The sequence below is a fragment of the Protopterus annectens genome, chromosome 2.part1, assembly GCF_019279795.1.
Source record: "Protopterus annectens isolate FY-2018-M chromosome 2.part1, PAN1.0, whole genome shotgun sequence".
In the NCBI taxonomy this organism is placed as follows: Eukaryota; Metazoa; Chordata; order Ceratodontiformes; family Protopteridae; genus Protopterus; species Protopterus annectens.
Genome location: NC_056729.1, coordinates 1,234,527,583 through 1,234,554,010, shown reverse-complemented (window position 1 = coordinate 1,234,554,010; position 26,428 = coordinate 1,234,527,583). Strand labels below are relative to the sequence as shown.

The following is a 26,428-nucleotide window of genomic DNA, read 5'->3' as shown; positions in this document are numbered from 1 at the left end:
CCACATATCCTTAGCTGCCACAACAGAGTTATTTCAAGTATTTCATTTTATCATGTACCATTAAATTTGGATATTGTTGGACCATTTGTGTGTGGGTACATAATTTACTGCTATTGCCTTTGTTTTAGCTTCACTAATTTTGTATCCTGAGAAGATTTGAAACTGTCTTAAAATATTCCACAACACTGTGATGTCCCTTTATGGTTTTGTTGTGTATAAAATAATATCATCTGCAAATAGAGCAACAAACTTTGTTTTCTTTGAGCCATTTCAAGGGTATGAACATGATGGCATTCCAAGTCCTTAGAAGGTGAAATTAGAAAGGGTGGATGTGTAGAAGTAATTGTAATTTTTTTACTTGCAAAATCATTATACTGCTGTCCCTTATTTCTGCTAGAAGGGTTTCTGAGCTTCAAGCCAATATGGCTACCCCTCTTTTCCTTACTTTCATAAGAATAGGGGCTGTCTTAGGGCTAACCGTTTTTTCATGTCCAAGATGGTTAATGAATTGTCTGCCAGTCAAGCTGTATATTTCTTTACCTTTTTTTGAAAACCCACAGAACAGGGGTGAGAGGCTTTGTGATGTCCCTTTATGGTTTTGTTGTGTATAAAATAATATCATCTGCAAATAGAGCAACAAACTTTGTTTTCTTTGAGCCATTTCAAGGGTATGAACATGATGGCATTCCAAGTCCTTAGAAGGTGAAATTAGAAAGGGTGGATGTGTAGAAGTAATTGTAAATTTTTTACTTGCAAAATCATTACACTGCTGTCCCTTATTTCTGCTAGAAGGGTTTCTGAGCTTCAAGCCCATATGGCTACCCCTCTTTTCCTTACTTTCATAAGAATAGGGGCTGTCTTAGGGCTAACCGTTTTTTCATGCCCAAGGTGGTTAATGAATTGTCTGCCAGTCAAGCTGTATATTTCTTTACCTTTTTTTGAAAACCCACAGAACAGGGGTGAGAGGCTTCTCCACTACCTGGATGTGCGCAGATAAATCAGGTTTTACCTTGATATGGCTAAAGACATTAGGAAAATGGGCCAGCTTTTTGTTCCCTTCCAGGAAGGGAAATTGGGCAAGCTGGGCTCTAAACAGTCTTCAACTGGATGTCCATCTCTTTTTGTTATTCCTCCCATGGCAAGTCCTTCTCTTTATCTGTGAAAGCAGACTCCGCCAGAGCAGTTTCTTCCTCCTGTGCTTTCTTCAAGAGCATTGACTTCACAACCATTCTGGAAAGCATACACCTGGTCCTCTATACATACCTTAAAAACGCACTACAGAGTGAACACATTTTCTAGATCAAGGACTTCTTTTGCCAGATCCATACTTTTGAGATTGGCAGACTGCTCCCCTGTCTCTGGTCCATCCACCCTGTCCAACTTCTAAGCTTTGGGAATCACCCATCAGCAGTGAATTACTGCAACAGTGATCTACGCAAGGACATAGTACAGTTGTCTAGAAGCTTAACATAATAGAGATGTCATACTGATCACTGTTGCAGTATTGCATCTCTCCCTTCTCCCCCCCCCCCCTTGCTGTTTATATTGATCTCTATGCACCCTGTAAGCTGAGGGTCTTTTAGCAGGCCTTGGTTTTCTTTGCTGTGTTTAGTCAGGCTTCCCCAGGGTCTCCTGATATTACATAGTCCAAGGAATTTACACTCCTTCCTCCACCTATATACCCCTACGCCCATGGGCATAGGTCATGTGCTGGACGTAATACTGTATAGCGGTTTTTTGGTTTAGGTATGCCAGCTGGGCATCGGGTTACCTCTATGAGATTACCCATCAGCATTGGAATACTGCAACGGTGATCAGTAGGTTATCTGTTACTGTAAGTTCATACTTAACTATATTTTCCAGATCATTCTGTATGATCTATCGGGCTTCTTCACTGGCTACACAGGACTATTGAATTGAATTGCAGTTCACTTAATTATGCCAGCATGCAACATCTCTTGGATTCTTTCCAATATGTCAGCATGTTCAACAGGTATTTAGTACTGCTTAATGTTTAACATGGCCTTTGTTAGTGGGATATTACTTGGTTCTTACTTAACTTCACCACAAACAGCAGCCTTGACTGCACTGACAGAACAGCGCTGCACTCCAGATTTGCAGGGTTCTGTTGTAGCCTGTAATGTTTTTCCTCTCAGTATGTATAGATGTAAAATGTGATGTGGTACAGGGGCTGTTATAGCTGTAATCCACATAAGGGCTCCATCCCCCAAAGGCTATCTTAATCCTTGTTTTTACCTCAGTAGTCTTTGCACCTACATATCCATCCATCAATCTCTGTAGTCTTCCCATAAAATCATTGTGAATTTCCTACTACAGTGATTGCATCTAGTAATATCACACAATGCAGTGATCCATTATTCTAGTAAATTGAATAGAACACACAAAGGGTGTTGGTCTTTGTACTTGCGATCACTGCACCACTAGCCACTGCGGACCTACCTTCACGTTATAAACATTTTCTTTGGGGTTTTCTACATCTGAATTTTTCCCTTCTCATTTTATTGTCTGCTGTTATCAAAATGTTTCTGCCATTCCCTTTGCTCTTCCTTAGACTACAAATATGGATAATAACCGATTCCTTAGACCACAAATAAGGATATAACTGATTCCAACCTGGCTGGCCTTCCTGAATCATTCGTACAAGGGTTTGCTGTCTTTTAGAACTTGCTGTCTCTTTGTTTCCTCCCTGCTCCTTTCATATATATTTTTCATATTTTATACATTTTCCTCCTTACTAATTCTATGTCTCACAGCAAGTGGACCTTTTGAATCAAAGTGAGGTACCTTAATATATGTCAGCCTAGAAGATTTAACAGTACTACCCTTTAGACTAGCAGCTGTTTCAGGAGATGTGGTATATAATGAGTGTATCCTGGTGTGAAATGCTAGGAAATACTGTCTGGCAAAATGGAAGAGTTTCTCTGTGTCGTGCCAGAGGAGGGTCCTTGTACCTACTGAAGCAGAATTACCACCGATCCTGGAATACTTGACAGAGCCATTGCAAGCAGGATGAATGTTTGTACTTCCATTAAGGTCCATTTATATACCATGGTGCCTTGCCTACCTGTGAAGTCTCTTCTTACTGATTGATAGGCAGTGCAACAGTTTTGCCTACTGCAGAGATCCTTGGGGTTATTACTGCAGCAGTGACTACACTGAAACATCTACAGTTATGGTAAGTTGATGATACAACTATGTTTCTAATTTTCTGCCAAAAGAAATTGGGATCCAAAGTTTATAAATTCACTTTTTGTAGGCAGTTTGCTTATATCAGAATAAAATGCAGTGAGAAGTATATTAAATCACTGCGTGCTTTATTTTCAGCACATTAAGCTAAAGCAGTGTCTACCTCTCAAGCCTTTTTTTCCACAAAATTCTGTGTGCAACTGCTACATGGCTTTAATTAACTATTTGTGCAAAGCACTACAGGTTGAATCTCTATATCTCTGCCTTTCTTCGGAGCCACAGATATTGGAGGTATCTTCCCATGATGACCATCCAGAAGGATAAGCGTAGGACTCTGTACTGCTTGTTGATGAAAATAAGTATGTTCATACCAGATAGAAAGCAGATCTGTCCTAATCAACATAGCTGTCATTTCTCCTGTATCATGACAGACAGTCTGGATGATTATTAGCGATGATGTTTCATTGTTGTGCTTCACTTTAAAGCAATACACCTGCAATCTGGGAAAACGCTGGTTGACTATTTTGGATGCAGATCCTTAAGGAGAATAAAAATAACCATAGATAATATTATATTCATAAAGTAGAATAAAGTATTCTAAGAACTAAGCTAACATGGAAGTGGAGAAAGATTCTCCTGATAGGGATGACTGCAGTTAGGGATACAGACAGTAGGCAAGAGGGGGCTGGAATTTACTGGAGAAAACTGGCAAAGGAACCAAGATATTGGGAGCAAATAATTAGGGAGAGAAAGGTAATAGAATGGGAAGAGTCTAAGAATTTGTTTGGACTGCAGGCTAGGTATTGCCTTCCCTATAAAGGCTTGATATCAGAGTATAGGCACAGAGAAAGAAATAGGGGGATCCTAAGCGAAATAACAGCACTGGTAGAGTTAAGAATCAATCGGATGAGGTTAGACAGGATTGGGAACATAGATTGGGTAAGCAGTTAGCAAAGAAACAGTGGGGAATATATGCATATCTCCAAAATATGCAACAAAGTGTAGACTATGTAGGATCTTTTCTTGGAAGTGTTTGCATAGGTATTTTTATACTCCACGTTGACTTCAGAGAATTTTTCCTTGGGTAGATAACAAATGTTGGAGGTGTGATGAGGAAGAAAGAGGTCATTGGGAACATATTTTTGGGAATGTAATGAGCGGGAAGACTTTAAAAATTCCCTGCAGACTATTAGAATTACTGGGTGAACAAATTGGTGTAGCTAAGGAAATTTTTTTTTTGAGCTATGGTACAGACTCGGAATTGCCTAGACATAGTGAGGCCTTGCTGAGTCAAATTATAGTGGCTGACAAACAATTACTAGAAAATGGAAATCATAGTCTAAACCAACTGCACTGGAAGTAGTGAATGCAGTAACAGATAAAAGAACTGGAATTATATATTAAAAATCGGAATATTGGGAACAATACATGCAGAATAACGCTTTGGAGGAGAAATGAGGTTTAAAAGAGGCAGGATTTGAGTGAGCTATGTAATGTTTAACTGACTATGACTGGATAGATTATAAGTGGTGGTTGCAATTAAAAATATGTTAATATGGTTTGTTTTCATTTATTTAAATGCATAATTGCCTGTGTCATAAATGACACTTTAATAACTATGTTTCTTGTTTAAAAAAAAAAAAGTTGGTTGACAGAGCATTGTAGCCTGAGAATATTCCTACTAGTTGACAATGAATAACCTCATTCAGATATGTCCTTATGGTAGTTACATAACTTTCATATGGTGCTCAGTATTCTCCCATAGAAGTATTCATTGTTTCATTATTAGGTTTATGCATAGCTAGACGTAGTTTACAATTATGAAAATTATGCCATTGTTGCTGTTGACAGTGCGAGTTAAGTTGTTTAAAAAAGTAATGTTTTTGGTTCTGATACAGGAATGGGAAGTATGCCAAACCTGACACTTCTTCCACCCATGCATGTTATGACACCCTTGATGCCTACCTCTTCGTTGACGTCCCTTACACCCTTGGGCCTGTCCTCTCCCTTGATGCCTTCTCTCAGCACACCATCCTTGCCAAATGGAACTGCCAATCTTCTAAAGCCTTCACCCTCTCCTTTGACTGCAAGTAAGTTAAATGTTTGTTAGTGAAGTTCTTAGATACTGGATTTAAAACTGAACCGATGACTTAATGGTAAATATATTTGCAATTATGCAGGGGTGAGATGACTGTTAATGCCCCTGTAGAATTTTGTAGCATATTCATTAAGTTTCATAAGTGACTCCAAGACTATACAGCTCACTGTTCTTGCTAATTTTATATACATATATGTTGTGTCCTGAGCATGTGTTTTTTTTTCTTCTTCTTTTGGATGTTATTTGCTGTTGTGAGAAGTCCTGTGTTTTCATGTCTAAATAGAGTAAGTTTTCCTGTGACCATCAGATTGCAGACAGTGCTAGTGTCCTGGGGAAGAGCAATGTTGGTCAGAGCCACTGGTGCCAGAGATTCAACGTGGGTAGTTGTTGAAGCCTGTAAAAGTTAATGTGACAAGAGTGATTCCCTCTTCAGTAACTTGCAGGACTATGACCTCTGGTATTAGGACTGCCCAGAAATCCAGAATTTCTTTTTTGGGTGTTAAGTATCTGCACAGGATTGCTTTCCCCTCTCCAGATCTTCAGTGCCATGTAAAGATCGTGGGTGATCATCAGATGGTCGCCAGCATACTCTTTCTAAGAATAGTGTTTTTTTTAGGGTGATGAGTGACTCTTTCCTGCATTATCTGTGTTTACTAAAATATTGCACTGTTGTGTACTGATGTCCTTCAAGGATGCATCTGCAGTCATAACATATGGGTTGTCCTGCCTCAGGCAGCCATTCGGTCGGCCGGATTCCAAAGTCTGGGTCTGGCCTCGGCTGATGTCGCACCTTCCCAGACGTCAGAGCGTCTGGGGTATAAAAGCATCAGCCGACGCCATTTTCCTCTGCCTTTCTTGCCGCGCGGTGCCCGAAGCAGAAGCTGTTCGCAAGTGCCGGTCGGTCAGATCCAGTGATTTCAGCTACCGAAGACTTCGAAAAAGCTAAGTACCCCATTGGGGACTCTTTCTTGCCTCAGCCGATGTCAGATAAAGTAAATAATTGTTTAACTTGTGGGAAACAAATATCTCATAAGGATTTCCATTCCTACTGCCTTCCTTGCTTAGGCCCAGACCACGACGTATCGTCCTGTTCAGCCTGTGCTTCCTTCAACCGACGAACTCTTAGACATCGGTCGGAGTTTGCAGAGGAATTTTTTGGGGCTACTTTTGCATATAAAATGCCGTCGGAGACTCCGACATCACATTTGGTGAAAAAACGGAAGGACAAGGACCGACAATCGCGGCCCGCGGTTTCGGCTGAAACCACGGTAAAGCCTACCGCGAGTGTCTCGGTTTCGGCCGAAACAGAGTCCTCGGAGATTCCTTCATCCGAATCCACTCAACCGACCACCGCGGCCCGGGAAGCCCCGGTTGAGTCGGCTACCGAGCTACCTACCGAAACCAGTGTCCAGGATATGTCCGACACCATTCCTTTGGACATATCTACTCCTGCACGTGGGGCAGCTAGGCCCCCTGCTTCCATGTCCATTAAGGCCTTCTCCAGGGCTAAAGCTGCTAAACTTTCTAAGGCTTTGCCTCCCAAGACTACCTCCCAGAGGCCTTCCTCTAGTACTCAGATCCTCAGCCTTGCAGAGGACCTTATTTCTTTAATTAGAGGTTCACAACCTCACCCGGACAGGGCCTCTCACCCTCCACTAGACAAAAGGCCCAGGACTGAGCCTTCTGACCCACACTCTTCAGATGAGTCCACGGATGGTTCTGAGTTGTCAGACCACCAGGAGGAGGCTTATTCGCCCTATGAGGATTCTGATGCTGAAGAATCTATCCCTTCGGCCTCCCCTCCTGAAGAGTTTTCCTTTGGTGAGACTCTACACTCCATGAGAGAGTATTTTCAATGGCAAGGTCAGGAATTCGCTGATTCTAGAAAAAGATTAAGGACCTTTTTACATTTGCCTCAGCATAGGCCCTTAGCTATACCTCCTGTTTTGAATGTAATTGATGATGTGTACAATGATGTCAGTACAGCCCCTGATACTCTCCCCCCGGCCCCTGCCAAACCTGATAGATACTACAGGGTCCCGGATTCTCATTTCCATCTGTATAAAGCCCATTCTGCAGACCCAGAAACTATTACTCTGGGCCCTAAAGGGGTTGCGGCTGCCACTGCCAAAAATCCTCTACCTTCTGAAAGAGAGTCTAGAGCTTTAGAGAGATGGGGAAAGAAGGTATATACTTCTGCAACTCTTTCCGTCAGGGCACTAAATTGTCAATTTCATATGATACAGTACCAAGAGTATTTGTTAGATGAACTGAACAAGAAGCTTTCCTCTCCTGAGCCCCTTGACCGTAAATCCCTTCAGGATTTGGTACACAACTCACAGCAGGTTAATAATCATTTCTTAAAGTGTGGTTATGATGCATTGGAGGCTTCATTTAGGTCAGCTATGACTGGGGCAGTTATTCGTAGGCATGCCTGGCTGAAGGAACAATCTTTGCCAGACCATGTTAAAGCTAAACTCCTGGATGCTCCAATGGAGAAACAAAATTTATTTGGCTCCTCTGCTCAGGAGGTCTTAAGTATGAAGAAAAGGCAAAATCTGTGCAAACAGTTAAGGATTTCCTACAAGTACAACCACCGAGATTTAGCAGAAACTGGCCTACTAAGAATTGGTCCTTTCCAGACTCGGACAGAGCCCAGAGAGGCAGGAACAGACGCCCCAGAGGCAGAGGCCAATCTAGGGGCTCTTACAGAGTCAGTCAGTGGCAACCTGCCAACCAGAGAGGTAGTGCAACAGCAGCAACAACTACTACACCAGGACAGGCTCAATGACTTTACTCTGATTCCGCCCACCAGGGCTCAACTGGAAGCACCCTTGGGCGGAAAGCTTGCTTTATTCTCAAAAAATTGGCATTATATTACAAGGGACACATGGACACTGCAAATAATAGACAAAGGATACAGGTTCCACTTCCACACCTTGCCAAAAAGAAACGGAATGCCAAACCTACCACCAAATCAGAGGGCAGAGGCTTTAAAGCAGATCAACAACTTGCTTCAAATGAAAGCTATAGAAAAAGTACCACTTTCAGAACAAGGCCAAGGATTTTACTCCAGACTATTCCTTGTACCAAGAAAAGAAAATCAATGGAGGCCTATTCTCGACCTGTCCGCACTGAATACTTTCCTCATTGTGCCAAAATTCAAGATGCTGACCCTACAGCAACTTCTTCCCATGTTGGGCAAGGAGTCTTGGCTGGTGACTCTAGATATCAAGGAGGCATACCTGCACGTCCCTATTCGACCAAACTGCAGAAGACACCTCAGATTTCTTGCAGGATCAGAGCATTATCAATTCTCAGCATTGCCCTTTGGCTTATCTACTGCGCCCAGAGTATTCACAAAATGCCTGGCATCAGTAATTGCACACTGCAGACTTCAGGGGATTCAAATCTACCCTTATCTGGACAACTGCCTTATACAAGCGGACAACAAGATAAATTTGATAAAAGACTTGGCCTATGCCATCCGCCTACTGCAGGCATTGGGATACACAGTCAACATCCAGAAATCAAGACTGGTTCCATCCCAAAGGATAACCTTTCTGGGTGCGGATCTAGACACAACCACCCAAATGGCCTTTCTCACAGAAGAAAAACAAAAACAACTTCCAGATTACTTCATGAATCTGACAAGACAAGCTCAGCTTACTGCAAGGAAAATCCTGCAGGCCCTGGGTTACATGGCATCCTGCATAATTCTGATACCACAGGCCAGGCTGCATATGAGAAAATTACAATGGTATCTAAGGAGTGTATGGTCTCAACACAGTCACAGTTTGGAAACGTTGATACCAATCATTCCTTGCCTTCAAAAGGAATTCCTGTGGTGGGTTCAGGCCTGCCAGTCCAACAGAGGGTTGCCTTTCAACAAACCAAAAACAAAACACACCATCACCACGGACGCTTCAGACCGAGGATGGGGAGCACACATGGAGGACAAATGTATCCAGTGCCCTATGGTCTCAAAGACAGCTACACATGCACATAAACCAAAAGGAAATGCTGGCAGTGATGCATGCAATCGAGGCTTTCAAATCCTTCCTCCATCAAGGCCACCTGTTAATAAGGACAGACAACACCACTGTCATGTGGTACATAAACAAGCAGGGAGGCACACACTCCTACACTCTATGCCGGCTGGCTATGAATCTATGGGAGCTATACCTGAAACTCAATATCCAACTGCAGTCCCAGTTCGTGCCAGGAAAGGAAAATACACTGGCAGACAGCTTAAGCAGAACTACCATGGACGCACACGAATGGATGCTGCACCCAGACATCTTCCAACTCATAACAAAGGCATGGGGAACGCCGGAGATAGATCTATTCGCATCCCCCCTCAACCATCAACTGAAGACATTTTGCTCAAGGACATACCACCCACAAGCATGGAGGGTGGACTCTTTCTCTTTCAGCTGGAAAGCTCTAAAAGTATATGCCTTCCCACCTCTCCCTTTAATGTACAAGGTTCTACTGAAGATCAGGGAGGAACAGCCAAGAGTGATTTTGATATAGCTCCAGACTGGCCAAGGCAACACTGGTATCCACTATTGAGGAGCATGTCACAGGCAAAACAATGGCCTCTCCCCCTATGGCCTCTTCTTCTGACGCAGAACAATTTCAAGATCATGCATCCCAACTTAAAAACATTGCAGCTAACTGCCTGGAAAATCCCTTAAAACCAAAACAAAATGTTTTATCACAGACAGTGAAGGACATTATCATGGAAGCTCGCCGGCCTTCCACAAGGAAGACATACTCAGCTAAATGGAAAAGATTTTTCATCTGGAACACATCAAAAGGCTTAGATGTGACAGTGGCAAACATGACACACATTCTGGAATACTTAGCAGAACTGTTCCACAATGGCCTTTCCTATTCTTCCATTAAGATTCATGCTTTAGCAATCTCAGCAGAATACAATTTGGATCCACCTATCTTCTCACACCCTCTACTCAAGCAATTTCTGAGAGGGATCAAAAATATCAAACCTCCAAGAAAACCCCCTTTACCTGCTTGGGATCTCAACTTTGTCTTGGAGAAACTAACACTTCCTCCCTTTGAACCAGCAGCATCAGCGGATCTCCAGTTTCTGTCTTGGAAAACTGCATTCCTTCTGGCAATAACTTCAGCAAGAAGAGTATCTGAGTTACAAGCATTAATGGCAGTACAGCCATTTCTTATCTTCCATCAGGACAGAGTTACACTAAGAACTAATCCTACTTTTATGCCAAAGGTGGTATCTAGGGTATCCTTGAACCAAGCTATTCACTTGCCTACATTCTTCCCAAATCCACAGAATAGAGGGGAAAAACTTCTGCACACCCTGGATATACACAGACAACTACGCTACTACTTGGACAGAACTAAAAGTAGCAGAAAAACTGACCAACTATTGGTAGCATATGCTGCTGGGGTGCAAGGAAAAGCAATTTCCAAACAGACAATTTCAAAATGGATAGGAAATTGCATTCGATTTTGTTACTCCTTTCATGGAAAGTCAGTTCCTGCAAACATCAGGCCTCATTCCACAAGGGCCACGGCCACCACTACAGCCTTCCTCGAGGGTGGCTACCAAGGACATTTTAGAAGCTGCTACTTGGAGCTCCGTGCATACATTTAGCAAACATTACAATCTACCTTTATACTCCAGATCCAGAGCAGGCTTTGCTACTGCAGTCCTGCAGGGGATCTTAACTACACCATCCTTTTCTTAGTGCCTCCTCCCCCAGATTAGCTATGGTATTCTCCCCATATGTTATGACTGCAGATGCATCCTTGAAGGACATAGTACAGTTTTGTACCTACCATAAATGTAGATGTCCGATAGGTATGCATCTGCAGTCAGGTTTACCTCCCTCCTACCCCTCTGTGGTATTCCTAGGGTGTTTACCCCTCTTTTAGCTAGCTGGGGGAATCTATTATGGTGTATTTGTTTGTATATACTTGTGTATGTGTATATATGTATATATATATATATATATATATATATATATATATATATATATATATATATATATAATTTTGCAAATGTTTGGAATTCTATTGCATTTCTCCAAATTTAGCCTTCCTAGAGGACACCTGGCATCTGGGGCAAGAAAAACTGAGGAAAATGGCATCGGCTGATGCTTTTATACCCCAGACGCTCTGACGTCGGGGAAGGTGCGACATCAGCCGAGGCCAGACACAGACTTTGGAATCCGGCCGACCGAAGGGCTGCCTGAGGCAGGACAACCCATATGTTATGACTGCAGATGCATACCTATCGGACATCTACATTTATGGTAGGTACAAAACTGTACTTTTTTCCAACAGGTGTATACAGACACTGGAAATGCTCAGTGAAGTAGAAGCTTTTACTATTCCACAATATTCACAAAGCTTTCAGATGTGGCTAACCTTCTTCAGTGTGATAACTGTTATTTAGTTCTCTGTTTCCATATGCCACCACAGAAAAGACCGGTTACAGATCTGTACAGACAAAAAATCCTTGTCTGCTCTGATTTCTGACCCATGGTTTCTTTTGAGCCTAGTATATCCTCAGCCTTCAGACTAACTGTGTTCCCTGCTGTGAAGACTGCTATGGAGTCTCGTAGAAACTCTTAGAAAGGAGAGTAAAATTCACAAGTGCCTTTATAATTCATCTCCATCACCTAAGGTGGAATTTAAAAGAACCGAACCTGTGATAATTGAAAAGTTTCTCTCTCCTGTAAGTGCAGGTCATGGAGACATCTGCTTCCCAACAGTTTAACAAGCTACTTCTCCTACTAGTTCTGCCATAGTTGAGTTGGCATCAAATAAAGAGGTCACCACAATACTAGAATTCCCAACACCAAGACGTCTGATGCGGAGGTGAGGCTCTTCACACATGTAGAGTTTAATTATAGCAAATTTCTGAAGGCCTTCTACAGAGCGTGTGGAAACCTATAGGCATCTGTCCCCTTCCAGGCTTTCAATAGGGGATTCAGAATCAATCTCAGTATTACCCATATCAGTATATCAAGATTTTCCTCCCCTACCCGCACTTTTTTGCACCAACCCTGAAGAAGCCAGCATCAACAGGTATGATTTTTGTGTCAGTGCCCAGTCTTTTGTCAGCTGTCAAGAGCTCAGTGTCTGTTTTAGTGCCAACAGTCTTGCTGTCAGTTTTGCTAGCTTTTACACCACTTTCAGATTTAAATTTACCAATGTAAACACAATTTATACTGATTATACCTACTGGGTTGATGCTTGGCCTTGAGACTTTCTTGATGATCGTGATCCTTATGATGTTCTTCCTTATCACTGTTGCAGTATTCCTTTCAAAAGGTATATCCTGCCAAGGAAAAGCCATATTTCTGGCAGTCATAAAAAAGCTTTAACCCCTTCTAAGCACCGTATGTCCTACATCCAAGGTGTAAGGTATGTAAGTGATATGTGAGCATCAAATCCTCAGAATGTCTTTGTTTCCCAGTCCGAATTGTTTTTTTTTTTTTTAATTTGGTCTATAAGTTTTGTCTCCACTACCAAGCTTGAGGGTGGGTAAGTACACTGTCCTTATTTTTCTCTTTGTTGGTTAACTTGCCTTACATGTCATCTAGAAAGGAGAAATGTGAGTGTAGGAGGCAGATTCCCGACAAGGACAGGCATGAAGTGCCTTTTCTACTTGAGGACAGACCATGATCACACGCAGTGTGATATTTGTCAGGCCTTTCTACTTGAGAACCTGTGCAGTCATCTGCCATCTTTATCTGTATGTTTGGAAAGCCAGCATCTGTCTTGGGGAACCATGTCTTCTGATTCTACCAATATGGACATTCATCTGCTTACTAAAATGAAGTAAAAAAGACGTATTTAGAGACATCTGCTGCCAGCCTCTGCTGGGCATCTCCTTAGGGTCAGGTGATAAACCAGAGGGACCGTCTGGTCCTGACACCTTCTTTCTTTGTCGTCACCCCATTTGAGGCCGACAAGGGGCTTGCTGTCCACATGCCTGATAACGTTGAGTCTATGTTTGATGTAGACGAGAAGGGGAACTGTTGCTAATTATATCTGTAAGGCCTAAGGGCATTCCTGAGATGTTGGTAAGGGAGAGGAGGTACCTTTTTCCCTTATTGAGGTTAGGCAGGTTACATAACTGCCTAAGCTTGTTAGGGTAGAGGTTCCTCAACTCATTCCCTCCAGTAGAGCTCTTTTGAGTGCGTACCTTTAACTCCTAGTGGGCGTGGCTTCAGCATTTAAAAATTGAAGTGATGATCTTACATTTTTAACAAATACCCATTGACAGAGGTCATATATAAATGCAATTGTGTTTGCTATCATGTATGCTTCAAGATAAAAATTTCCAATACCTTGTATGTAACATGGTTTTGGAATTATTAATGCAAATATGAACAGGCAATATTTGACGCCTAGAGGAGCAGTAGGGTGCAACTGCAGAAACGCCTGGATACGTCACTTGGCTGTAATGATAGGTATGTGGTCCCTGTTGTAAAGGACCCCCATAAGGAGTGGCAGGATTTCACTTGAGGGTCTTTTTAAGGCCCTTATGGCCTTAAACCCCCCACCCCCCTCAAGATTTGTTTCCCCACCTGTTGCTTTTTGTTCCACTCCTTGCAAATCTTAAAGTTTCTGATTCCTCAGATGAGGAGGAAGAGTTGGATTCTGGTGAAGAGTCCCTAGCTTACTCTTCCCAGATCTATTCCATGGAATCAGATGATTAATAATGCTCTCTCCCCTAATTCCCCTTTTGAAGAGTTGACCTTTGGGGAAACCATTGTTAAAGTGGTGGAGCATTTTTAGTGGGAGTGTTCCCAGACGTATGATTTCCAGAAAAGATATGACCTCTTGCAGGTGGACTCTTCCAGTCATTCTGCAGTACCCTCTGTGTTTGGAAGCCCACCTGGATGGTTTTACTCCTGCTTCACAGGCTGTAGAGTCTCAGCCCTCTGTAAAACCTTTGTTTTTCGTAGGAGCAAAGTTACTGAAGCTCAAAAATCCTTGAACAGGAATCCCTTTTCTGACCCTATAGTGACTTAATTCTGCTGACAGTTTGTTCTCTAAGCTTTTACCTTCTAATAAGGATAGCAGGACTATGGAGAGGCACTGTAAGGAGGTGTATACCTCTGCCACATTTCCTTCATGGACATTAATTAGCAGACCCATACGACCAGGTATGTTCTAGCTCTACAGTCCAAACTTGGGGATGTTTTGGCCGACATGCCTGTCTCTGAAGCAAAGTTCTCTGCAGTTTTCTTAAGATGTTCTTTGTGTTTCACTGTTGCAGTCATTACATTTGGGTTATCTGCTTGCAGTAGCCCTCAATTGGCTTGATTAACAAAGTCTTGGGTCCTGCGTCGGTTGCTGTCCCTTCTTCCATGACGTCAGGTCGTCAGGGGTATAAAACATGCAGCCGACGCCATTACATCAGTCTTTCTTGCCGTGCGGTGCCCGAAGCAGAAGCAGTTCGCAAGTGCCGGTTGGCCGACTCCTGAAATTTTCGTTTTCAAGTTTCAGATCCGAAGTCTTCAACTAAAGCTAAGTACCCTGTTGGGGAAACTTTTTCTTGCTCCTTTCCAATGTCAGTAAAAGTTAATTACATTACTTGTGGAAAACAAATACCTCACAAAGATTTTCATTCGTACTGTATTCCCTGGCTAGGCCCTGACCACAACGTACCTTGCTGTCGGTTTTGTGCTTTATTTAATCAGCACACTATCCGTCATCTGTATATTTTCGCTTCTAAATATTTTGTTTCTCGGTTTAATTATCCAGAAATGTCGTCTGTTAGCCATCCGACAACCGGGATTCTGAAAAAATGCAAAGATAAAGACAGAGACAGGCTGCCGAGGTCTAAAGCTGCCGACGACGCTTCTCCTAAGCAAGTCGCCAGTTCGCCGTTACTCAGTGAGGTGCTTTGGTAGCTCCTGATACCTGCTACTTCTGACTCGTAGGCCTCTACTGAGACCCATTCGAAGTCCGGTATGCCGCGAGATGCTTCAACTGTGGAACCTGCGGATGTCTCTACCTTGGATGGGTCCGGAGCTGCTGTGCAGGCACCGGCTTCTGAGGGTGTATTCAAGCCTATGGGCTTGCATATTAAACAGATGCCTCCTTCATTTAAGCCAAAATCTCGAACCTTGCCTAAGAAACCGACGCCCGGCTGCATGCTCAGGCCTTTATGCCTAAAAAACAAATAAGAATGGCTGAAGATCTTATAACTCTAATCAGGGGAAGCCAACCTCCCCCTTCTAAGAGACCTAGGACTGAAGTTACTTATGAATCTTCTGAACAGGATTCTGATTTTTCTGATTCTTCTGATGATCTGGATTTGCCCTTATCTACTTATGAGGATTCTGATGCAGTGGACTCTATTCCCTCTGCTTCCACTCCAGAGGATTTTTCTTTTGGTGAGACCTTACATACTCAAAGGGAGAATTTCCCCTGGGAAAGCCAGGTTTTTCTGATTCAAAAAAGAGGCTTAGGGATTTCTTACTCTTGCCTCAGCATAGGCCTTTAGCTATACCTTCTGTACTAGACATTGTTGATGCCTTTTCAGAATCTAGTTTGGCCCCTGATTTTTTGCCTCCTGCTCCCAGAAAACCTGACAGATATTACAGGGTTCCTGATTCTCACAAGTTCCTTTTTAAAAATCCTATTGCGGATCCAGAGATATTTCACAGAGACCCAAGGGTATTAAGGCTTCAACTGCTAAAAATCCTACCCCCTCTGATAGAGACTCCAAGGCACTGGATAGATGGGGTAAGAATGTTTACACTTCTGCAAACTTGGCCATTAGGGCTTTAAACTGCCAGTTTCATATGTTAAAGTATCAACAGCATGTTATTGGATTGCTTAAACAGAAAATTATGCTTCCTGACTGTGCTGAAAGTAAAGAATTACAGGATTTAATGCATTCTGCTGAACAGGTTGGAAAACCTACTTTGCAGTGTGGATTTGATTCATTAGAGGCCTCTTGCAGGGCTGCTGTTACTGGGTCTGTGCTCAGAAGGCATGCTTGGCTTAAGGAGCAAGGATTGCCTGATCATGTTAAAGCTAAATGGTTGGATGCTCCCTTAAATCAGGACCGCCTGTTTGGCAACAAGGCTGAGGAAGTTCTTAAAACGATGGAAGGTAAAGCTAAATCTATGCAAACTGTTAAAGATTCCTTACAAGATGTTCATCATGCATACAGCTGCAGTCATAACAGATGGGTTCTCCTGCCGTCAGGCGGGTCCTCGGTCGGCCGAATTCCAAAGTCTAGGTCCGGCGTCGGTTGTCGTTACTTCTTCTCTGACATCAGTGTGACAGGGGTATAAAGGAACCAGCCGACAACATTTTCTTCAGTCTTTCTTGCCGCGCGGTGCCCGAAGCAGAAGCAGTTCGCCAAGTGCCGGTCGCCCAGCTCCTGAAATTACGAAATTTGGAAACCGAAGTCTTCTTAAAAGCTAATTACCCCGTTGGGGAAACTTTTCTTGCCTCAGACCGATGTCAGACAAAGTTAATAATTGTATTTCTTGTGGGAAGCAAATACCGCATAAGGATTTCCATTCCCTCTGTATACCTTGTTTAGGCCCAGACCACGACGTCTCGGTCTGTCGCTTTTGTGCTACATTCAACAAATGCACTATTAAGCATCGGGCGGAGTTCGCCCAGCATTATTTTGGGAAAGCATTTAACTATACTATGTCGTTGGATACTCCGACTCCGGTTTTGTCTAAAAAACCGCAAAGACAAGGACCGACACACGAGGTCCGTGGCCTCTACCGACACCACGCCAAAGCCGACTACACGTGGTCCGGTTCTCAGTGAGGCGCCTACGCAGCCCCTGATTACCGACGACACTTTCTTGACTGTGTCTCCTGTGCCCGAGGTCGCAGGCTCCACGGCCACACCCCGACTACAGATACCGAAGCCACTCTTGGCATTGAAACTCAGAATGTGGACAGGTCCACCTCCACTCAAGGTGTCTTCAGACCTTCCTCTTCTTTCTCCATCAAAGCTTTCACAAAGTCTAAAGCAACCATGCACTCTAAGAGACCAGCTACACAAGGCCCATCTCCAGGCCCCATGCCTAAGAAACAGATGCTTAAAATGGCTGAGGATTTAATTACTCTAATCAGAGGTTCTCAGCCCCCACTGGACAAAAGGCCCAGAGTGGAGGAAGATTCCCCCTCCTCTAATCAGGGCTCCATTATTTCAGAGCACTCTGATGATGAGGAACATTCTTACTCCCCTTTTGAAGACTCTGATGCGGAGGAGTCCATCCCTTCTGTATCCCCCCTGAGGATTACTCATTTGGGGAAACTTTGCATACCTTAAGGGAACACTTCCACTGGGAAGGCCAGGATTATTCAGATTCCAAGAAAAGGCTCAGGGAATTTCTCTTGTTACCTCAGCATAGGCCTCTGGCTATTCCTCCTGTCTTGGACATCCTAGATGATGTTTACTCGGAGGCCTGCCTTAACCCGGACTCTCTACCTCCAGCTCCAGTTAAGCCTGACCGGTACTACAGGTTTCCTGACTCACACCAATTTCTTTACAAAAGCCATGCTGCTGACCCAGAAACCATCTCACAGGGCCCCAAGGGAGTTAAGGCCTCCATTGCCAAAAATCAATTGCCTTCCGAGAGAGATTCCAGATCCTTAGAAAGGTGGGGAAAAAGGTATATACCTCGGCTACATTATCCATGAGGGCCTTAAACTGTCAGTTTCATACGCTAAAATACCAACAGTTTTTGTTATCACAATTGAAGAGTAAAATGTCACAACCTGAACAACCAGACCTGAAGGAGTTGCAGGATTTGATGCATAGTGCAGAACAAGTGGGTAAGCATACCTTACAGTGTGGTTTTGATGCTCTAGAGGCCTCATATAGAGCTACTGTTACAGGATCAGTCATACATAGGCATGCCTGGCTCAAGGAACAAGCCTTGCCTGATCATGTCAAAGCTAAATTACTAGACGCCCCTCTTCAAAAGGATGTACTGTTTGGTGCAAATGCTGAGGAGGTATTAAGGAAAATGGAGGAAAAGGCTAAATCAATGCAAACTGTGAAAGAATTTCTACAGGTTCAACCCCCACGTTTTAGTAGAAATTGGCCTTCCAAAAACTGGTCCTTTCCTGCCACAGACAGACCCCAAAGTGGCAAATACAGGCGCCCGAGGGGCAGAGGACAATCCCAAGGATCGTATAGAGGCAGACAATGGCAAGCTCCTACACAAAGAGGTGGTGAGGACAGCTCGCAATCTTTCAGAAAGCAAACCCAATGACTTTCCCCTTTGCATGCCAACTAGGTTTCAAATGGCAGCCCCCTTAGGAGGAAAGCTGGCATTATTCTCAAAACATTGGCATGTTGTCACAAAGGACAAATGGATCCTGGACATTATAAACAGAGGCTACAAATTCCATTTTCACACCCTTCCAAAAATGAGAGGCATGCCAAACCTGCCACACAATCAAAGGGCAGAGGCACAAAAGCAGATTACAGATCTCATAAACATGAAAGCTATTTAAGAGGTACCTACGCACGAACAAGGTCAAGGTTTTTATTCCAGGCTATTTCTGGTGCCAAGGAAGGGAAAAGATTGGAGACCTATTTTGGATCTATCCATCCTAAACACATTTCTACTCGTACCAAAATTCAAGATGCTCACTCTACAGCAACTTCTTCCCATGCTGGGCAAGGAGTCTTGGCTGGTAACATTGGACCTCAAGGAGGCATACCTGCATGTCCCAATCAGACACAATTGCAGAAGGTACCTCAGATTTCTTGCAGGTTCAACCCATTATCAATTCTCTGCATTGCCCTTTGGCTTATCTACTGCGCCCAGAGTATTCACGAAATGCCTGGCATCAGTAATTGCCTACTGCAGACTTCAAGGGATACAAATATACCCCTGTTTGGACGACTGCCTGATCCAAGCGGACAGCAAGCACATTCTTCTGAAACATCTGGCTTATGTAATAATGTTATTGAAATCTCTAGGATACACAGTCAACAAAAAGAAATCAAGGCTAATACCCTCTCGGAAGATAATTTTCCTGGGTGCCAAATTGGACACAAAACACCCAGATGGCCTACCTCACGCCAGAGAAGCAGGGGCAACTAATACAATACTTCAGAACACTAGCAAATTGCACCAGGCTGACTGCAAGGAAAATCCTGCAGGCTCTGGGATTCATGGCATCTTGCATCTTACTAATCCCATGTGCAAAGCTGCATATGAGGAAACTACAGTGGTACCTGAAAAACATATGGTCTCAACACAGCCACAGTTTGGAAACAATAATACCACTAATTCCATGTCTGCAAAAGGAATTTCTGTGGTGGGCTCAAACATGTCAAATAAACACAGGTCTTCCATTCAGCAAGCCTCAAGCAAATCAAGTCATCACAGCAGACGCCTCGGACTACGCCTGGGGGGGCACATGACAGATTGGTGCATTCAGGGCAAATGGTCCCAAAAAGAAAAGCACCTTCACATCAATCAAAAATAAATACTAGCAGTAATAAATGCTATTATAGCTTTCAAGGACCTTCTACAACCAGGTCAGTTATTGATAAGAACGGACAACACCACAGTTATGTGGTACATAAACAGGGAGGAACACATTCTTACCCCCTATGCAGACTGGCCATGTCACTTTGGAACATGGCCATGGACTTATAAATGGAACTACAAGCACAGTACTTGCCAGGCAAGGAAAACACGCTGGCAGACAGCCTAAGCAGGAATATGACAGATCCACACGAATGGAAATTGCATCCAAAAGTTTTTACAGAAATAATCCAAGAATGGGGAAGGCCAGACATAGATCTCTTTGCCTCCCACAAGAATCATCAATTGACAATTCTGCTCAAGGATCTTCCATACAAAGGCCTGGAGAGTGGATGCTCTTTCTTTCAGTTGGACACCAATGACAGTTTATGCCTTCCCTCCTCTTCCTCTGCTGTCCAAAGTTCTATTAAAGACCAAAGATGATTCTCATTGCTCCGGACTGGCCAAGGCAACACTGGTACCCACTCCTGAGGAGCCTGACGCATTCCCCACCATGGACCCTGCCTCTAATGCCTCTTCTTCTGACTCAGCACAGTTTCAAAACTCTTCACAGCCAGCTAAAAACACTCAATCTAGCCGCATGGAAGATTCCTTAGCATCACAACAGGCCCTACTCTCCAAGGAGGTGCAGGTTGTCATTTTGGAGGCCAGAAGACCATCAACTAGAAAAGCTTACTCCGCAAAATGGAAACGTTTTTGTGTCTGGAATGAGAAAAAGGGCCAGGATCCTGGAAAACTGAATTTACCTCAAATACTACAATATTTGGCTGAACTGCTAAGCAGTGGACTTTCTTTCTCCACCATTAAAATACATGCCTCAGCCATTTCTGCAGAATACAACACTGACCTTTATTCTCTCACCCTCTCTTAAGACAGTTCCTCAGAGGGGCTAAGAATTTAAGGCCTCCAAGGAAACAACCAATACCTGCTTGGGATCTTAATTTAATTCTGGAAAAATTGACCTTACCTCCCTTTGAGCCAGATGCCTCATCAGATTTGCAATATTTGTCCTGGAAAACAGCTTTCCTTCTGGCTATCACCTCAGCTCGTAGAGTTTCAGAACTACAGGCTCTCATGGCTGTCCAGCCTTTTATCATCTTCCATCAGGACAGAGTTTCCTTACGAACCAACCCGTCCTTTATGCCTAAAGTCGTATCCAGGGTAGCTTTAAATCAGGCCATACATTTACCTACTTTTTATCCTAATCCTCAAAACAAAGTGGAGAGATTTACTACATTCCTTGGACAACCACAGACAGCTGCGTTATTATTTGGACAGAACAAAGCCTTTCAGAAAGTCAGAACAGCTCTTTGTGGCCTATGCGGTAGGAGCTCAAGGGAAGCCAATTTCCAAACAGACAATCTCAAAATGGATAGCCCACTGCATACGCTTTTGCTACTCCTTTCATGGCAAAACTGTTCCTACAGGCATTAGAACTCATTCCACCAGGGCCACAGCCACCTCTGCAGCCTTCCTCAGAGGAGTTCCTACCAAGGATATTTTGGAAGCAGCCACTTGGAGTTCTGTGCATACCTTCTCCAAGCACTACAACCTACCATTATACTCCAAATCTAGAGCAGGCTTTGCCACTGCAGTCTTGCAGGGCATTTTGGCTCCTCCTAGTTCCAACTAGTGCCTACCACCCCTTCTTAGCTTTGGGATTCTACCCATCTGTTATGACTGCTGCTGTATGCACGATGCACATAGTACAGTTTTGTACCTACCATAAATGTAGATGTTCGAGTGCTAATACAGCTGCAGTCCAGGTTTCCCTCCCTCCTTCCCCTCTTGGGACAGGCCTATAGGCTAACACGTCCTCATACAACCTGATTGGGGTTTTCATTTATGATGTATTTGCTTGCAACTACTGTATTTTGATTATATAGCACTGCATTATCACACAAATTTATTATTGCCTTCCTTCTGGGGGCACCTGACATCTGGGGCAAGAAAAACTGAAAAAAATGGCGTCGGCTGGTCCTTTATACCCCTGTCGCACTGACGTCAGGCAAGAAGCAACGACAACCAACGCCGGACCTAGACTTTGGAATTCGGCCGACCGAGGACCCGCCTGACGGCAGGAGAACCCATCTGTTATGACTGCAGCTGTATTAGCACTCGAACATCTACATTTATGGTAGGTACAAAACTGTACTTTCAGCCTCCTAGATTTAGTAGGCACTGGCCCTCTAAAAATTGGTCCTTTCCAGCCACATCAAGGTCTTCTCAAGCCAAATCCAGACACAGCAGAAACCCCAGGTTTCAGTCCCAAGGGACACACACACACACAACTAGGCTGTGGGGGGTTTCCACACCCAAACCTGGGAGTAGTAAGACCCCCCCCCCCCGGAAAACTGTCTCAATGACTTGCTTTTAAAACTTCCAAGCACTTCCCATCTGAATGCTCCTTTAGGTGGAAAGATTGGTCTGCAGGCCAAAAACTGGGAGCTCATTACCCAGGACAAATGTGTTTTAAATAGTGTCCCAAGGATACAGATTTCATTTCCACACATTACCAACACCAAGCGGGTGGCCAGATCTACCCCCAAATTAGTGCACAGAGGCCCAAAATCAAGTACTCTCTCTCTTAAACATGGGGGCTATTCAGTTGGTACCAGAATAGGAAAAGGGACAAGGTTTGTATTCAAGACTTTTTCTGGTACCCAGAAAAGGCAATACATGGTGTCCTGTCCTGTACCTTTCTATTCTAAACACCTTTCTGGTGATTCCAAAGTTCAAAATGCTGGCTCTTCACCAGCTGCTTCCTTTGCTAGGCAAGGATGTATGGTTGGCAACACTAGACTCTTATAAGAAGCATACCTGCACATCCCTATCAGGGAGTCTTGCAGAAGATACCTACGCTTCAAAGCAGGCTACATGTACTATCAGTTCTCTGCACTGCCCTTTGGTTTATCTACTGCGCCCAGGGTATTCACAAAGTGCTTTGCTCCAGTCATTGCATTTTGCATGCCAAAAAATATTCAAATATACCCATACCTGGACGATTGTCTAATTCAGGCAGAAAGCAAGGACATTCTTTTGAAATATCTGGCCTTTGTTCAAAGGGTACTGACTTGTCTGGGGTTCACCATAAATGAAAAGAAATCCCATCTGGTACCCTGTCAACAAATTATATTCCAAGGCGCCATCTTGAATACAACTTCCCAGAAGGCTTTCCTCACACCAGAGAAACGGATTCATTTGACAGCTTCAAACAAGTGGCCACAGAAACCCAGCTCTCTGCAAGGCAAATACTGCAAGCCTTGGGGTTCATGGCCTCCTGCATTCTTCTAATTCCATATGCAAGGCTGCATATGAGGAAACTGCAATGGTATCTCAAAAGCCTATGGTGTCAACATTCACAGGATCTAGAAGCAAGGATTCTTGTCATACCTTGCCTATGCCTAGAGTTTGTTTGGTGGGCAGAGGCCTGCCACCAAAACGGAACTACCATTCACATTACCCCCTGCCGCCCAAATCATAACAGATGCATCAGACTATGCATGGGAGGCTCACCTGGCAGTGAAGTGCATTCAGGGCAAATGGAACCCAAGTCAAATGTACCTGCACATAAATCAAAAGGAAATGTTAGCTGTACAGAATGCTGTGACAGCCTTCAAGGACCACATTCTTCCAGGACAACTAATGGTAACGATGAACAACACCACTGTCATGTGGTACATAAGCAAGCAAGGGGGTACACATTCTTACCCCCTGTGCAGACTAGCCATGGATTGTGGAATGCAGACTTGAGCTACCAAGTGAATCTACAAGCTCAATTCCTGCCAGGAAAACTAAATATACTGGTAGACGGACTAAGCAGAAACCTCAAAGACCCACACGAGTGGAAACTGGAACCAAGGATTTTCAACATGTTGACAAGCAAATGGGGGAGCCCAAATATAGACCTGTTTGCCTCCCCCCAGAAGCATCAACTGGAAACATTTTGCACAAGGATTCCCCATAAGCTAGCTTGGAAAGTGGATGCTCTTTCCCTCAGCTGGAAAAAACTCTCAATTTATGCCTTTCCTCCTCTGCCTCTGCTCTCCAAGGTACTACTAAAGATCAAACAGGACAAGCCAAGGACTATTTTAATTGCACCAGACTGGCCTCACCAACACTGGTGTACCCACTATTGCGCAGTGTGTCACGCTTAGCTCCATGGCACCTGCCCTCAGACTCCTTCCCTGTTGTCTCAGCAGGAGAACCAGATTCTGCACCCTCAGCTACAAACCCTGAACCTAGCAGCCTGGCTAATTACCTAATCTCGCCTTTACAATCCCTCAGTAAATCAGTGATGGATATCATTTTAGAGGCAAGGAGGCCTAGTACTAGAAAATCTTATGCTGCAAAATGGAAAAGATTCTCTGCCTGGAACCACTGTCAAGGAATGAACACAGCAGTGCCCAGTTTACCTCTGATTCTACAATACTTGACTGAGATGCTTCATAAGGGCCTGTCTTTTTCCTCCATCAAAATTCATGCCTCAGCCATTTCAGCTCATTATAGCACAGAGCCTCTACTCTTCTCTCACCCACTGCTCAAGCAGTTCCTCAGAGGGGCTAGAGATTTAAGGCCTCCCAGGAGAGCTCCAACTCCAGCCTGGGATCTTAATTTTGTCTTGGAGAAACTCATTCTTCCTCCTTTCGAGCCAGCTGCTACTGCAGATTTAAATTTTCTTTCCTGGAAAACAGCTTTCCTTTTAGCAATCACTTCTGCAAGAAGGGTATCTGAATTACAGACCCTTATGGCAGTGGAACCTTTAATCATCTTTCATGAGGACAGGGTGAACCAATCCCTCTTTCATGCCCAAGGTGGTACCCAGTGTGACGCTTAACCAGTCCATTCATTTGCCTACCTTCTTTCCTAACCCACGGAACAAAGGGGAACGAATACTGCACTGTTTAGATGCGCTCAGACAGCTTAGATTTTACTTGGACAGGACTAAACCTCAAAGGAAATCTGAACAACTGCTGTTGGCATTTGCTGCAGGGACAGAGGGGAAAGCTATTTCAAAACAAACTATTTGGAAATGGATAGGCCACTGCATTCATTTCTGCTATAAACACCATGGAAAACCTATCCCACAAGGCATCAGACCCCATTCAACCAGGGATGCATCTACCTCTACAACCTTTCTCAGGGGCATCCCTACTAGAGACATCCTAGAAGCCGATACCTGCAGTTCTGTACATATTTTCACCAAGAATTAGCATTTGCCATTTTTCTCTCTAATTCCAGAGCTGGTTTTGCCACTGCAGTCTTGCAGGGCCTTACAGCTAGCCCTAATTCTTTTTACATTCCTCCTCCCAACCATAGCTTTGGGAATCTACCCAAATGTAATGACTGCAACAGTGAAGCATGAAGAACATAGTACAGTTGTGTACACTTACCATAAATGTACATGGTTGAGTATATTCACTGTTGCAGTCCTGGTTACCCTCCCTCCAGCCCCCTTCTTCTTTTGACTATACCTCTATTCTCACTTACTATGCTCTAAAAGCTTTTTGGTGTATTTCCTTTTTTGTTGAAGGTATATCATTGTATTTATAGATTTGATTGCTTCCCATTAGGGGGGCATCTGACATCTGGGACAAGAAAAACTGATGTAATGGCATCGGCAACATGTTTTATACCGCTGACAACCTGGCGTCATGGAAAAGGGGACAGCAACCGACGCAGGACCCAAGACTTTGCAGTAGTCCCCAGTTGGCCTGATTAACAAGCAGATAACCAAAATGTAATGCCTGCAACAGTGAATACACTCAAACATCTACATTTGTGGTAAGTGTACACAACTGCACTTTCTACTTCACAGGTTGTTCGGCATTCTGTCAGATGTAGCTATGATGCTGCTGAAACCTCTTCTAGAGCAGCTGCATCAGGTTAATTTATCAGGAGGTATTTCTGACATAGGTTGCAATCTGTGCCTGAGGATATTAAGGCTAAATTGTTAGACTCACTTGGCCACCCAGAATCTGTTTGGTTCTGCTGCTGCAAGCCTGTATATACCATTGCAACATAAAGGGAAGGTCATGCATGACCGTAAATTTCTCTCATCTTTCCCTAAGTTTCAAAAGAACTACCTTTTTAAGACTCCCTTTGTGCATAAGTATCCTAAATAACCTTGAGAAGCAAGAGACCTTCCAATAGAGTGCTTTTCTGAGAAGCCTGCTCAGGATTCGTAGTTCAGATGTTCTTCGTGTTTCAGTGTTGCAGTCATCACTTGTGAGTTATCCCTGCTGGGTAGCCCTCGGCCAGCCCAAATACCAGAGTAAAGGATATCCCTACTGTGTCGGCTGCAGGCCACCTGAGACTGACGTCAGGTCATCAGGGCTGTAAAGGGAGGTAGCTGACATCATTGCATCAGTTATTCTTGCCCCCCAGTTTTTCTTGCCGTGGAGCCCAAAGTAGAAGCAATTTGTGAGTGCATCGGTCGGCCGTTGCCAGAGTGAGGAAGAAAAATTACTAAAGCTAAGTGCCCTGTTGGGGATCTTTTTCTTGCACTTAACCAATGTCCGAAAGTAAATTGTCTCTGCTGTGGAAAACAAATACCACAGCGA

At 43.7% G+C, this 26,428-nt stretch overlaps 1 protein-coding gene across 1 annotated transcript in view; it reads left to right on the top strand.

Moving 5' to 3' along the window:
- Positions 1–26,428, top strand: part of ITSN2 (intersectin 2) — a 3,295,579-nt gene that overhangs the window by 3,219 nt on the left and 3,265,932 nt on the right. The window contains exon 3 of the mRNA XM_044063555.1: positions 5,106–5,297. Within this exon, the coding sequence (XP_043919490.1) occupies positions 5,106–5,297 (192 nt within the window). The remainder of the gene's footprint in view (positions 1–5,105; positions 5,298–26,428) is intronic.